This window comes from Punctularia strigosozonata, assembly GCF_000264995.1.
Source record: "Punctularia strigosozonata HHB-11173 SS5 unplaced genomic scaffold PUNSTscaffold_19, whole genome shotgun sequence".
NCBI classification, from domain to species: Eukaryota; Fungi; Basidiomycota; class Agaricomycetes; order Corticiales; family Punctulariaceae; genus Punctularia; species Punctularia strigosozonata.
In genome coordinates, this window is record NW_006767451.1 from 448,953 (window position 1) to 462,843 (window position 13,891).

The following is a 13,891-nucleotide window of genomic DNA, read 5'->3' on the forward strand; positions in this document are numbered from 1 at the left end:
TAGGGCATCAACTATCATTGGTTGCATGGATCCTGAACCTCCGTTGCGTCCTTCTGGCCAATATACGAGGTTTTGTCCTGGTATGTGGTGCAGCAGCAGCGTGTATACATCGGGGATGAGCTCCGACAGTAGCCAAGAGTTGTACTGAGACTCCAGATTTCCTGCGCCCTTGTCTTCGAATCGAATATTTCGCCGGTCATCCGCAAGGATGAATGATGCATGAATATGTACGGGGAATGTGATCGCAATAGGGAGAGGTAGCGTCGTGTAGAAGTGATGACCTTGGTTTCTTTCTGTGGCAGGCCTAGGCTTCATGCTCATATTAGCTGCTATACCCGCTGTGAGAGTCTCCGGTAGGCGATGCAACCGACAGAAGTCTGAAGTTTGAAGACGCAAGGGCAATGTCGAGATTGGACACGAGACGTTGGCTATCAACCAGTCTTCTGTAAGTTCAAGCTCGTCAGATGACCCGATATTGAGCCTGTGCACGTTGTAACGTCCTTCAGGGTCCGTGAATACCGGTCTTTGTTCAGCCTTATACAACCAAATCCGACGCGGTTTGGACATTTCGCGAGCATGCCGATATGCTCCAATTCTTCGAATGTTTGTGAAGAAGAATGAGCGCCGGGCCTGATCCTGATACGATCCTTTGAGCAACTCCATGATGAATCGGCCATCGGGTAAGAACGAGGATAATAGACTCTCATCCCTGCGAAGGGCAAGGCGAAACATAGTCTGGGATTTGCCCAGTGAGCTACAGTGTCTCACTCTGAAAAACTCACACAACGTAAGCCAAGACTCACCCCATTGTAGAAGTCCTGGTCTGAGGAGAAACCGAACAGGTCGTTGAAGGGCGCGAGGTGGTCGGGATAAAGCCTGACTTGATATGAGACTATGTCTGGCATCCAATAGATCAACGCACTGTCGAGCTTGAGATATCTCCAAGCGTAGGGCCGATCGATTGGTACCAGGGTCAAGATACTCGCAGCACGGGTCTAAGAAGAGCATATCCCGCCCTGAGATAATGATGTTTACCTAGGCACAGTGTCAAAGGTGGTTTTGCACTATTAAAGTGTGCTTACATCTGTGAAATGAAACATAGCAAGAGCTCCGAGTCCAAAACGGCCTATAGTGTCAAAATCACCATCTTTACCGCCACGACCAACCTTGCGTATCCCTTCAAAATCTTTGTCCCGGAATATAGCATCATTATGCACAACAAATGCACAACCCTGTAAGGATGACATATGCGGCGAAATCAAGTCTCTTGCTCGGTGATTTCTTTCGTCAAGAAGCATAGTGAAAGTGAGCGCATGCGCATCACAGGCGTTTGCGACGAGCTCAGTGAAAGCTTGATGGATGGTGTACTGACGCAGGACGTTGTTGATTCGTGTATGCAAATCTTCCTGCATGATTCCGTCGTCGCCTCGATCAAGTCGTTTCAAAGACAAGGAACCTAGGAGTTTGATTCCGACACCTTCGACTATTTCCCGAGTGATGCTTGGGTGAGAGGATGTTCTATCATGTGGGAGAAGAAAGAGGTGAGCACGAGCACCAAGGTTGTTGTAGTATAGTTGTGTTGCACGACACAACAATCCGTTGACGTCGGGAACACGGAGGCGGGATTTGTCCTCCTGAGATAAGCTCTCAAAGTCTAGGCCATTGAGCAGTCCTACGACCTGATCTGTGTTTGCATCCGAGGAGCACTGAGGTTCGAGACATAATGCGTCTATATCATTGACAATCACTCGATTCGATGGTCTAGTTCCATGTCAGTTTGTGATTTGATCGAATGCCTGGACGAACTTGCCGTTCGGAGCATCCTACATTCAGTAGGAAGTGTCTGGTGTAATCGTCATGAATCAACTCGGACGCGACGGCGTAGAAGTTCGGCACGTCCGGATGGGATTCCAGCACGGCATGTGATACATCCACCAGGAGGCCGGGGCGTATAGGGACCCAATGACAGTCACCGAGCTCGGCGCTAATGACCTGAATATCAACGGCTATGTTTGGTGTATTGGATGCGAGTTGTTTTATCGTTGAGACAAGCCTGCGCCACTGAGACTGAATGGACGTAGGGGACTTTGCTACCGCGTATATCTGACGGGCCAAGATACACGACTCCAGCGGCATATCCCATTTCAACGCCGCACGGAGCGTTGGCGTGAAGTTGAAGTCTCTTATGACAGGGAGAACCCGATCAAAGACCACAGAATTGAGCGAGTCCCTGCATTCGGATGGCTTATGAAGCCCTTGACGACCAGCAGGAAGCCAGGCGTAATCGTGCAATGGCAAGTTGTGTATAGGGGCATCTGCTTGGTTCATCAGTTCCAATAATCGATAGCTCAGTGCGCGGTCTTCGGTGTCAGCGACGCTGCCGCTCCCGAGGCGCACGATAGTCTCTCTAAAGAGATCTTCTGAAGGACGAGAGCATAGATAATTATTCAAGGCGAGTGTCTTGACCATGTCCTGTTCATCTGGTGTAGTCTGCGACGGGAGTCTCGGGTGTCCTGGGGAAAGTATCGAGCTGACTGGACTATCCGGCATGTACAAGTCGTTTGGAGCCCTCCGAGTCCCGTCCTGCGCCATGACGAATGGCGTGCTCCCAAGGAGCTGTCGAACACGCGGAGCGAGATTCGAAGCTTGAAGAACGTCCCCGCAGTACTCGACGACCTGTCGCTGCACTATAGGGGCTTGCTCGGTCATGTAATGAACCGCCAACTCGATTACTCCGTCCTGAGAAATCGCCGTCCGGTCCGTTCCGCATATGGCCCGGCACAGGGGCAAGACGCCATCCTCGTTCAGTACGAACACCGTATTCCTGAGAGTGGGCAACAATTTCACGTCTCCGTCAAGGCAATAAATCTCCGCGTTCTGAGGCAAAGAACGTAGTCCGGCTCGTGCAGGGGTTGAAGGTACGGAAATGGGATATAGCGGGAGACAACGAAGAACGGCCCTCTGCGCGCTGTTCAGCGCCGCCAAAGAGCCTATCTGCAAGGCAAGATGACGGCGAACGGCGACGAGCTCGACGGCCCGATGGACCGAACAACTTTCCGGGATTTTCAGATGCTGGAGGAGGTCCGGAACCGAAGACGTAGACTTCATGATTCCATTTTCCCGCAAAAACTTCTGCGCTGTAGGCGGAAAGTCGGACGGCAAGAAGGAGACGCAGAACTGTTCAAGTGCGTAGCAGCACGTTGGAGTGACGTCCATGGGGAATATGCCGTCATCGACGAGGCGGAAACCGCGTTTGCGGTCAGGGAGAATTGGAACGTGGCGCAAGCCATCTATGAGGCTGTGACGGCTCTTGGAGGCCATCCACGCCCAAAAAATCTTAGACCAATCGACGACGTCAGAGTCATTTACCTCAGTGACCTGATTACAAATAGCTGCAACCACGGGCTGGATAAGGTCCAGGACCGCTTCGTTGCTGAGCTTCCTGACATTGAGATCACGGACGCCAGAGTCCATGAGCTGCGCTGCGGCGGCAGCAGATAGAAGACGCAGATCAATGGCATCGGGAGCCAAACGTCCGAAAACGTCGATGTCGTCGCGGGTCAGAAGAATATGAGAACGCGGACGGTAGCCTCGGCTTGATTCTAGCCTTTGCAGCGCTACAAACGGGCCACCCACAGTCGGGACAATAGGTAACCCTGAGATGTTCCGCATGTTGCCGCCTTGCGCGAGGTATTCGAGTATGGCGAGCCTTGATGAATTAGAAAGATCCTGGAGGGGTTTCTTACAATGCTCCTGCTATCAAGATTTCAGCTCGGTGGATAACGTCCGCACTTGCAAGGCGACATACCAGCAGCTCGTGGTGAACGGCTTCAGGGGAAAGTATACGCGATTTTGTGATGTCGTATCCTCGAAGCAAATCGAGGAGATGTCTCGGCACGCGAGTGACAAAGCCTCCAGCCTCTGCTACAGCGTTGATTGTCGCGAAATCTTCATTCTCTGAGCAAAACAGCGTCGACGACGCAGCTTTCATCGCGTCGGAAACTGCCGATGCCGGGGGTCGAACAGTCGGCCATATTGTCATATCGAGGTTCAGTACGAGTTTGAGCAGCTGATCGAAGACTGGCGACCAGTCTGGACGGCTTGCCTCGTTTGCGTAGAAGGCAGAGCACGAACAGACACGCAGAACGTCCACCACTTGACCGGACGTTGAGAGCACGGTGAGCAAATCGGCGACGGTGTGCGGGATCAAGGTGTCGAATAGGATTTTGTTCCATTCCAGAATGGTCCTGTTCGGCCAAGCAGTTAGTCCTTGTCCAGCCGACGACGGCGACGTATCCACTCGCCTGTCACGAGATTTATCCGGAGATCCCTGCTCGTTAGCGTTGCGAAGGTGTTGTCGGTCAGGTGTTAAAGCGAATAGAGCGTGGATGTGGACGGGAAGACCAGTCGGAATGGGCAACGGCAGGTAGGTAAAAAGCCTGCCATTGGTGAATGGTCCTTCGGGTGACGTGGGCGAAGCCAAAGAGATATACGGCAGGAGTTTTTCCTCCTGAACATCCAAGGAGGCGTCGTATCTTAAGCGGTCGGTGAGCTGGCGCGAAACCTCGTCAGGGGTGAACCTCGTCCTCATGACGCGCCACTGCGCGGTAACCTGTCGAGCTGGTTCGATAGTGCTCAGGGTGATCGTTCGTAAGAAGGTTTCGGCGCTGTGACGAATGCTGCCGAAGGTCTCGGCCTCTGTTCTGGGCCCGTCGAAGACCTCAACTCGCGCCAGCAAATGCTTCGGATCCACGTAATCCTCGTAAATCTCGATGATTTTGACGTTGTTGAGGAACAACAAAGCGATGTCCATCTCTTTCTGGACGAAGTCAACGAGAAGTCGCCTAATCACCGCAGGCTGTACAACCTCCGAGCTCAGGGAAGAGCCATGTCGGGTTCGTAAAGGAAGTCTGACGATAGTTCCGTCGAAGGACGAGTACTTTGCGTCCTCGGGAATGAAGGCTCCGAATCCGGACAGCTGGTCGGAGTATTCTTCACCGCCTCCAGTGACGTTGATGCGACGACCGCCAGGGTGAGAGCCGAACCGCTGGTGTGGATCGAAGATGGCCAGGTCAGAACCCGACCTGATCTCGATGTTATCAGTTATCTGTGCGGAGGGGCCATCAGTGGCGTGCTCGAGAGAATCGAATAAGCGCATACATGGTAGCAGGAGCGGATGCCCAAGCCGTATTTTCCGATTTTGCTAGGTAAATTGTGTCAAGCATGACCACACGACAACATGCAAAAACGTACGACGTGTCCACCTTTTTTGAAGACTGGTTGATCTTTTGGAGTGCGTCCCAGTCTGCGTCGGTGAAGCGACGGTCGTTGAAGGCCAACAGTGCTGGCCCTTGTGTGTCAACGAGATCATCGTCGAAAATGCTTTTGCTTGGGTACGAGCGGGTGTCGAGTAAGAATACCTGAGGTTATAAACATAGATCAGCTACGGGCCTGACATCGTCTGTCAGAGGGACTCGCCTGCTTAGAAGCCCCTGCGTCATCGGAGTTCTGCAGGAGTTCCCGCAGAATGCCAATGCTAAACGGATACGATCTCAGTATATTCTTGATTATGGCCGTGGGGTCGAGTTTGTCGCCAAACCCAGACATGTTCGGTTGTTATTGCGATGGTCTTGGAGTATGTGATGGAGGACGTGGACACAGGCGGGAAGACGCGCAAGCAGCGCGGGCACCAGACTTATACCAGCCGCGCTTCAGCAATAGGGCGATTCCATGCTGTGATCGTAGGGCAAGGTGCACCCAAAAACAGTGCGTGAGAGCGACGTTACTGACCGATAGGGAAAAGCTATCGCTGTTATGCAGTACCATAGGCTGGGGACTCATTCGATAACGGATTGCTGTTGAGGCTCGGGGCAACCTTGTTTGCAGAACAGGTTCAGATGCTGCAAATGCTGTCCGTCGATGACGACCCATGATAACCATGTTCTCGAACGTTCGCTCAGAAGCCGTTTGAGCTTGTGTCCGTTGCCGGGTTTAGTTCAATTACTCGAGAAATCAGATCGAGGGCCGGATAGATGTTATATATTGGGCACGAAGGATCGCGGTCAAGGCAGTCAAGCGTCGACTAAGAGCTGAGAGCTCGAGCAAAACCCTCTCGATGCCGTATGGCTCGGCACGTGATTTACAGACACGCTCATTAGGCCGCTCTTTTCGAAGTCGTCGACGCGTCTTGTCCTTCGTCACCGACCACCATCGTCTCCTAAGTGAGCCTTCATTCCTGGATATTCTCGCCCTCGACTCACGCGGATCTCTTGTAGGCTAGCGAGATACAATGTCTGGTCGTGGAAAAGGTGGAAAGGGTCTCGGAAAGGTTCGTTTACTGAGGTTCATTTGCCACAAAACACCCGCTGACTCCTCTGCCATAGGGGGGCGCCAAGCGTCACCGTAAGGTGAAAGAGCTTGAGAGATCATCAAGAATTTACTCTGACATCCCAATAACCAGATTCTTCGCGACAACATCCAAGGTATCACGAAGCCTGCCATTCGCCGTCTCGCTCGTCGCGGCGGTGTGAAACGTATCTCCGGCCTCATTTATGAGGAGACTCGCGGCGTCCTCAAGATCTTCCTCGAGAACGTGAGCATCTTCTGATAGATATGCGCTTTGGGCGGTCATCACTAAACGTCTGCGCACAGGTCATCCGGGACAGTGTCACCTACACGGAGCATGCCAAGCGGCGAGTCATGCCAGACCTCGGGGCCGATACTCGTGGTGCTAATGACTGGTTTCCGTTTGCAGTAAGACCGTCACCGCCTTGGACGTGGTGTATGCCCTCAAGCGCTCTGGCCGCACGCTGTACGGCTTCGGCGCCTGATTTACCTACAAGGCTACTACTACCATGCTGTCTCGAACGTTCGTATTGCCTCACTATGCAAGCCAAACCGTTGGACAGATTATGTTACCTGCCCATCATGTGCAGCCCTACGGGCCCGGCGGTTGCCTCCGGAGCATGATGTGGTTTGTTTGACGACGATGTACTAGCTCGATCAATGCATGTATCGTGTGGTTTTCACATAATTCAACCCTTCTGAGTATGTGACTTGCGTCGTAATGCACTACGTTGCGATAAGACGTGGACTGCAGCACGATCTGCGTGTAACTACTTGCGTTGATGCGCTAGACGCGCGGGTGGACCGATTCGGTCCGACATCGCCGCTTTGCGGAGGAACGCCTTTTCCATTCGGCTTCACGTCCCTCACCTCCTCCACAGCATGGCCCGTTTGCCCCAGGAGATGCTCGAAGCGATCGTCAGTTTGGTGCCCGACTTCGAACACGCTCAAGTCGACGTCCCTCGTGTGCAGATCCCTCGTGCACATCAGCCAACGACGGCTGTTTGAGACCGTTATGCTTGTCCACTATGACCGGCATGCACAATACAAGGCCACTGAAGAACCTTCCTTTCAAACGCAACACAATATGCTCAAGACCCATCCGCACATCGCTGCTCACGTTCGTTCCCTCCACTTCGGCTTGCACAACGACCACATTCCCTTCTTCATCGAAACGCTCAGTATCTGCGTCGGCCTGCGCAGCTTGTTACTGGACGATCTCGAGTTCGGTCCGCGATTGACAACGGCTTGCAATGTCATAGATCTCCCGCAACTTCGAAGCCTGGATTTGGGCGAATCCTCATTCATATCTTACGATGCATGGATTGCGTGACTTCGCGGCATGCCGAACTTGATGACCCTCCTGGTTCAGAACTGCCTTTCTCGAGGATGTGCTGATTCCGCCGGGGAAGGAAGAAATGCTTCCATGTCCGCTCCGGCGCTTGAGACTGTGGTTCAACGACTCAGCCATCAACATCATATCTTGCTTCTCCCTTAGTCAACTGACCAGCATTGAGTTCGAACCGGAGGGAAACGACACCAATGCCGATCTGCTCCAGAAAATTCTGGTCAATTCCAAAGAAACGCTCGCCACGTTCGATCTCATTTGGCTCAACTGCAGGTCAGTAAATCTAACTTTCCGGCAGACCGTGGCAGAACTCAAGTCCTGTCCGTAGTTGACCTCTGCAATTGCCTTCTGACAGCCAAGAGAAGAGCGTTGCGTGATGTTCGACTGACAGTGGGTCAATGGATAAATTCCTCTCTTGACCCACAAGTGCCGCATATGGTGCTCTCCAGCCTTAGTTCGCCTGTCATGGAATGTGTTGGCCTACAGGTCTCGAACAATGCATCGCTCCAGGTACTGGATGCGATCGATAGCGCACTGGCGTCGACGACGGTATTCCCGTCCCTCAAGGAGGTCGCAATATTCACGTGGAATATGGAAGTGGCCGTGTCTTTGCCGGACGCCTCTCGTCGTCTTCCTCGTCTCGCACGCCGTGGCGTCTTTCTCCTGGAATCTAAATATCACAAGTACAGCAATTGACAGCTAATGGTCTTGATTATACATGAACGGCAAAGTGATCATCGGGACTCGTGCAACGAAGACCAACCATAACATTGATGTCAAAGTCACGAATCCAATATTATGATTCCTGTGCCTTGAGCATGTTGAATATGTTTGCCAGACTATAAGCCACGCTTATAACCCAACGTATGCGCCACCCACGCGACGATTCAGCTGATTGCTCCACGATGTTAGCACCAGGGTCCGGAGGTTCATATCAGCCAGTATAGCGTCGATGCGAGCATCGACCAGGATCCAGTATATGACACATCCAGCCCCGTTCCGCCCCGTTGTTCAGACATTTTGTTGGTTCCGCTGTCGGCGCTTCTCGGTTTCCCTAGCAGGTGGAGTGAGCGGCAGACACCCTGTGTCCAAACGGCTACACGCTGGCGAGTCTACTCACGGCATGGAATTGTCCGAGTTGTTGCCCAGGATCTCCTCGAGCCGTCTCCGTAATTCGTCCAGCCTATCGTCGTAATGGTCCCGGATATGCTCCCCGTCCTCATCCGTTTTCTGTACGTACGGTGAATCTCGGCATTCTGGTGACGCACGCTGCTTCGACTCACGCCGACGTGGTATCCTTCGTCGAAGATGATGTGATCGCAGTCGCGGATAAAGTGGTCCAGGAGTCGTACCCGGATCTTGGAGTTCTCCGGCTCGCCGGTGCCTCTGGCTCGGGCAAGGTACGTAGCAACGCATGTGGACGCACCGCCTATATATGTTCCGTATCGACATCAGATGCAAGTCATCGTCGACTGAACAGAGATATTCACCGAAGATGGCGACTACGATCGATGTCTGCAGACATCATAGATCAGCTCAAACGAGTGACGTTACTACCAAGGTTTGTTACTTACGGATCGCCCCCTTGTGGCGGCCGCAAGTCCCGTAGTGAGCGCCCCCAGGAGCACTTGCATACCGATTGCAACATTTAGGGCTATGCCATTAAGCCGGGCTGGTGAACTGGGGTCAAAGAGAACGCTCGAGTTATCAGGTAAGGGAAAAGACCTTTTATAGCGAACCTCTCCCTCTCTCGTCGAGCCGTCTTCAACGTTGGCTCCAATCTCATGGCTACCGTCAAAGGCTTCTGTATTTCACGCGCTGATATCCCTGTCTGCACGGAATAGATCAGATGAGTACAGCCACGCTCGGAGATGCCTCACATCGAGGGTACTTTGACGCCGAGTAGGATCATTTAAGAGCACCCGCGGAATAGCGTGGTCGAGTAGTCCATCCGCGATCCCCGCTCCGATTCGGCTGACGCCCCTGCTGAGCACGTTGTGCAGAACATTTTCGGTCCTGTCTATCACGCGGTCCACCTGCTCCTCGGCCCGATCCTGTATGCCTTCCAGTCCGCTTTGCACGGTTCTCTGCAGATCGGCCTGGCCCTGCTCCAAACCGCGCAGCAAGTTCTCCTGCCCCAATTGGACTTGTTGCGAGACGCGCTCCGTGGTGGCCCGTCCCTGCTCCTCAAGTACCTGGGTATGCAGGGCAACGTTCCCGCTGACGTCGCTCAAGGCGCGGCCCAAGCTACCGGGTGCGCTGGCAAGCTCATAGGCGAGGCGGTCGGCAGCCTCATAGGGCGACTCGGGCACGGACCGCGCGGTGCGAAGCGCGAAGTACGATTCCTCCGGGATAGCGTCGAAATTGAGTGGGATGGGTTGAGGAGCCGGGATGCTTGACGTGCGACGAGGAGTGGGGTTGCGCGGGCTGACAGGCACACGAGATCCGGATGGGCTCGGTGTTCGTATGGCCTTGCTGCCGTTCCCGTTCCCGTTACCGCTGGCGTTCCCGATGACAGGAGAACCGCGGGGCTGGGGCTGGGCCGCGCTCGGGATATCCCCAGACGGCGAGCTAGGCAAGGACGGCAGAGGCGGTTGAGAAGGTTGAGAAGGCGGCGTAGGCCCTTCGACCTCGATGCGCAGAGGCGCTGTGGGCGGTTCCGGGTGAGCTGTCACGATCGCTGGGTTGACGCGATCGGTATCGTCTGCTGCCGTCGTTGGTGCCGCGACGCGGGACGAGCTCACGCCTGCGCTCATGGTGATCGACCTACAGAAACACGGGGGGTATGGGTTGTTACAGGGCTGAGAGTGCGACGAGATCGGCGTGGCCGAAGACGAAGATAGTGAGCTTGGCTTTACATAGCGGCGCTAGCGTTCGCGGCATGGAGAAAGCATTGCAAGCTGGGGACGCGGGAAGACCAAGGTTTGACAGCGCACACGCCTTGACGGGCTAAATTGCACCTGGTGCGAGAATAAGACAAAGGTCGAGAGGTTCGAAGAACCATGCGGACTTATGAGAATCTCCGACAGCCAGCGAAGCACAGCCAAACGTGTATCCCAACGCGATAACAATGGCAGTAGCGGGTCTTGAGACCAGAGAGTCACAGTTGTGCATAGGATAGCCTTGTTCGCTGCGTACAAGGTCGTAAAACGGCACGGGTCGAGGTCGTGGTAAGCAGTCAAGATGGGCAGCGATCTGCCTACCCTAAAGTCGCCCACTTTTACACATTGCTTCCTTTGATACACCTCCCACTGGCGGTGCTCTTTTATGGGCGTCAATCCTGCGACGTCTGCCAATTCTATTCGGCTTACACATTGCACTTGTTCGAGAAGCGGCATGCGTATGACACACCTTAACTCAGAGATTCGCGCTTTCATTCGCCCAGGAAATGCAGTTCCGATTGTGAAGGTTGATATCAAGGTTCACATCGAGTGCGAGAGGCTATTCCAGTCGACTTGCCCCACCGGTAAGGTAGATCACACTTCAAAGCTTCACTCGGAGATGCCGATCCTGACTGCATTCTGCTCCATACCATATGCACACGCCCCTTACACGTCCGAAAAGGGCGCGACTCAGGCAAGGTATATATCATCACTTTATCCCTCCCGCTAAGGACATCTCGCCTTTTATGAGATCCTCCGTTGATGCGTCTGAGACTAACGGAACCTACAGTGACAAACTTGCCAATTAGAGTCGTGGTAGTGCTCCAAGCGGCCGACCTCATCGTGGAAGCTGGGATTCATCACATGTCGCGCCTTCTGATTGATATATATATGATAAGCGCCTACGGTCCACATATCTGCCCACCGCAGTCGGAAGTACGCATCTCTACACCCGCACTACTTAATAAAAGCGACCTCATGCACGTTCCCAGCGGCCTTCAAACCCAATCCCAAATGAAAAAAGAAACAGCGCCGACTTCCCGAGATTATCGCGCTCAACACCATCCGATTGTGTAGTAAGCGTATTCCACTTCGTCGTCCCCGCGCTTCTCGCCTCCTTCGCATAGGATGGCCTGTTTGGATAAGATCCGGAGTTCGAGGTCGTCCGGGGACGTAGGTGGCGTCCGGACGCGGGGCGCGAACGCGAAAGCTTCTTCGACCGTGCGCGATTCGGCATCGTGCGTCGCCCGCAAGGGGATGACGAGGTGAAATCTGCCTCCTCCCCTTCCGGAAAGGTCCAAGCCGTCGTGCCCGGAACTTCCCCGGTGTAAAGATGGTTTCGCCAACATCCGTTCTACGCAGGTCCGGATCCAGGACGCGTGCTGCGCTTCATAGATGATGTCGGCACCTAGTATCATGTCGAACCGGCGCGAGAACGGGTCCGCAGCCTCGATGCCGGTTGTATCATACCCATTCGTGCCTGCTTCATATGGAGCGGGCGGAGGTTGGGACCAGTCGAGGAAACGTGAGGAAACGCGCGCCGGCGGCGCGGGACCAGAAGTTGATGCGGAACCGCCAGCAACGCGGTAAGGGAAGTTGGCGTCGATGTTCCTCTGAAGGTTCTGCAGAACGGACGGATAGAAGTCTGTCGCAAGGATCGTGGCGTCTGTGTGGACATCATCGAGCTTATGCCGGCGATGTCTGTCTAAACACTTGCCCAAAGCGAGGCTGACGAGCCCCGTCCCAGCTCCGAGCTCTAAGACCCGCAAAGGGGTGGAATGGGCGTTACGCCCATCTAAATACCAATCTGGCAGGAACCGCCCCGGCTCTTCGACGATCATCTCCGCCAGCACGTACGCGCCGCCCCACGTCTGGGCACCGACGCTCTCGTACGCGCCGTTGTCCAGGGGTGCGTCCGTGAGCTGAACGTCGATCACGTCGTCCAAGCCGAACTTGAGGTGACGGGTGATCACACCAGCGCCGGCGGTTCCGGAGAGCACGGCGAGGAGGGCGGCAGCGTCCCTAACGACGACCTCGACGGCGCCGGCTCGGTCTATTTCCATGTCTTCTATGACAGTGCCAAGTTGGGCTGCGTTTATGTCTTCTATGTCTAGCGAGCCAATGTGCGCGACGACGGCTGTCAGCCAGCGCAGCGCGTACGCGCGCTCGAAGGGGTCTTCGCGGATAATCTCCGCAGGTGGCGCTCCTTCGCCTTTCCTCCCCAGTCCAAGCGTCAAAGCTTCCTCCGCCTTGCCCCCGCGTCTGGATATCCTACGAGAACCGCGGATAGTGGGGATGTAGATCGCGCGCAGATAGCGGAGACATGATGCCAGTTCCGAGAGAGTCGAAGCGGCCGCCGCAAGGTCTAAATCAGCGAAACGAGAGATCTTCTTGATCGGGAGCAGGCGAGACGACGGCGGGAGGCCATCGGTGGAAATCGTCATAAATGCATGCGGACAAGACGAGAGGGAGGAGGAGGAGCGAAGAGATCGAGCTCGGGGCAGACAATTTCGACGCGAAGGGCGTTGTGACGCGAGCAAAGCCCGATAAGGCTAAGGTGCGTTCACACGGTTAGGTTTTCGAGCGGCACAAGCAGAGAGTCACAGATCTCGGATTGAGCACTCGAGTAAGGTAAAACAAGAAACCAAAAGGTGAGCTCCCGACGACGAGGTCGCTTGACTTTATACCCTCGTCGTCGTCAGATGGAGCATGTGGTAGTAGAATGATAATCAAAAGGGAACGGCGCGCCAGCGCCGGCTTGCTCGAAAAGGAAATATAGTCTCGGTCCGACCTCCGGGAGAACCGGCACGTTACATCCGCCCTCCCAAAGTGGGAACCGCTTTGACCAAAAAGGAAAAATCCCGACGCTCCTTCACCGCGCCTCGCGCTCCTTCATCTTGCGCTTCTCATTACGCTTCTCCTCGCCGATCATGACACCCCTCGCAGTCTTCAGCAGGGCATAAGCGATGACCTTGCTATTCGCTCCACCGAGCCCGAGTAGATCCTCCACTCCGCCCGCTAGAGTCCCTCCTCCCGCCGATGATCCCGCGGTGCCAGCCCTGACCGCCTTCTCCTCACCCACGGGCGCCTTCTTCGGCCCCTCAGCCTCCGATGCCACCATGGGGGCTTTAGTCTTCTTCTTCTTCTTTTTCCTGCTGCCCTCGCCGGTGCCTTCGTCAGCCGGCCTCTTATCTGCTCCTGCCTTTGGTTTATCGACGGTCCCCCCACCGCCCGTCGCTCCCAGGTCACGGCGCCGAGTCTCGATAGCGTCGAGACCTTCTGCGGAATAGGATCGACCGCGCGATGTCCATCGCAT

General features: G+C 54.6%; 4 protein-coding genes across 4 annotated transcripts in view; 1 reads left to right on the forward strand and 3 right to left on the reverse strand.

The window, feature by feature from the left end:
* Positions 1-1,761: 1,761 nt before the first annotated feature.
* On the reverse strand, positions 1,762-5,501 carry PUNSTDRAFT_138930 (uncharacterized protein; the record flags this gene model as incomplete). Its single annotated transcript, XM_007388612.1, has 5 exons — positions 1,762-3,753; positions 3,809-5,107; positions 5,161-5,203; positions 5,254-5,420; positions 5,457-5,501. 5 exons carry the CDS (start codon positions 5,499-5,501, stop codon positions 1,762-1,764), a joined length of 3,546 nt encoding a protein of 1,181 aa, XP_007388674.1.
* Positions 5,502-6,184: 683 nt separating this feature from the next.
* On the forward strand, positions 6,185-7,044 carry PUNSTDRAFT_93289 (HIST2H4B protein; the record flags this gene model as incomplete). Its single annotated transcript, XM_007388613.1, has 6 exons — positions 6,185-6,221; positions 6,276-6,327; positions 6,384-6,407; positions 6,461-6,592; positions 6,652-6,692; positions 6,755-7,044. Coding segments are annotated over 6 exons (362 nt in total), but the record flags the coding sequence as incomplete, so codon positions are not given.
* Positions 7,045-8,809: 1,765 nt separating this feature from the next.
* Positions 8,810-10,061, reverse strand: PUNSTDRAFT_108690 (uncharacterized protein; the record flags this gene model as incomplete). Its single annotated transcript, XM_007388614.1, has 6 exons — positions 9,574-10,061; positions 9,419-9,524; positions 9,268-9,365; positions 9,184-9,208; positions 8,977-9,122; positions 8,810-8,902 (listed from the first exon to the last, which is right to left on the reverse strand). Exons 2-6 carry the CDS (start codon positions 9,477-9,479, stop codon positions 8,810-8,812), a joined length of 423 nt encoding a protein of 140 aa, XP_007388676.1. The 5' UTR covers positions 9,480-9,524; positions 9,574-10,061.
* Positions 10,062-11,630: 1,569 nt separating this feature from the next.
* The window catches only part of PUNSTDRAFT_47714 (uncharacterized protein), a gene marked incomplete at both ends in the record, with an annotated part of 3,760 nt that continues 1,499 nt past the window's right edge, over positions 11,631-13,891 (reverse strand). The window contains one exon of the mRNA XM_007388615.1: positions 11,631-12,940. Coding sequence (XP_007388677.1) covers positions 11,631-12,940 — 1,310 coding nt within the window. The remainder of the gene's footprint in view (positions 12,941-13,891) is intronic.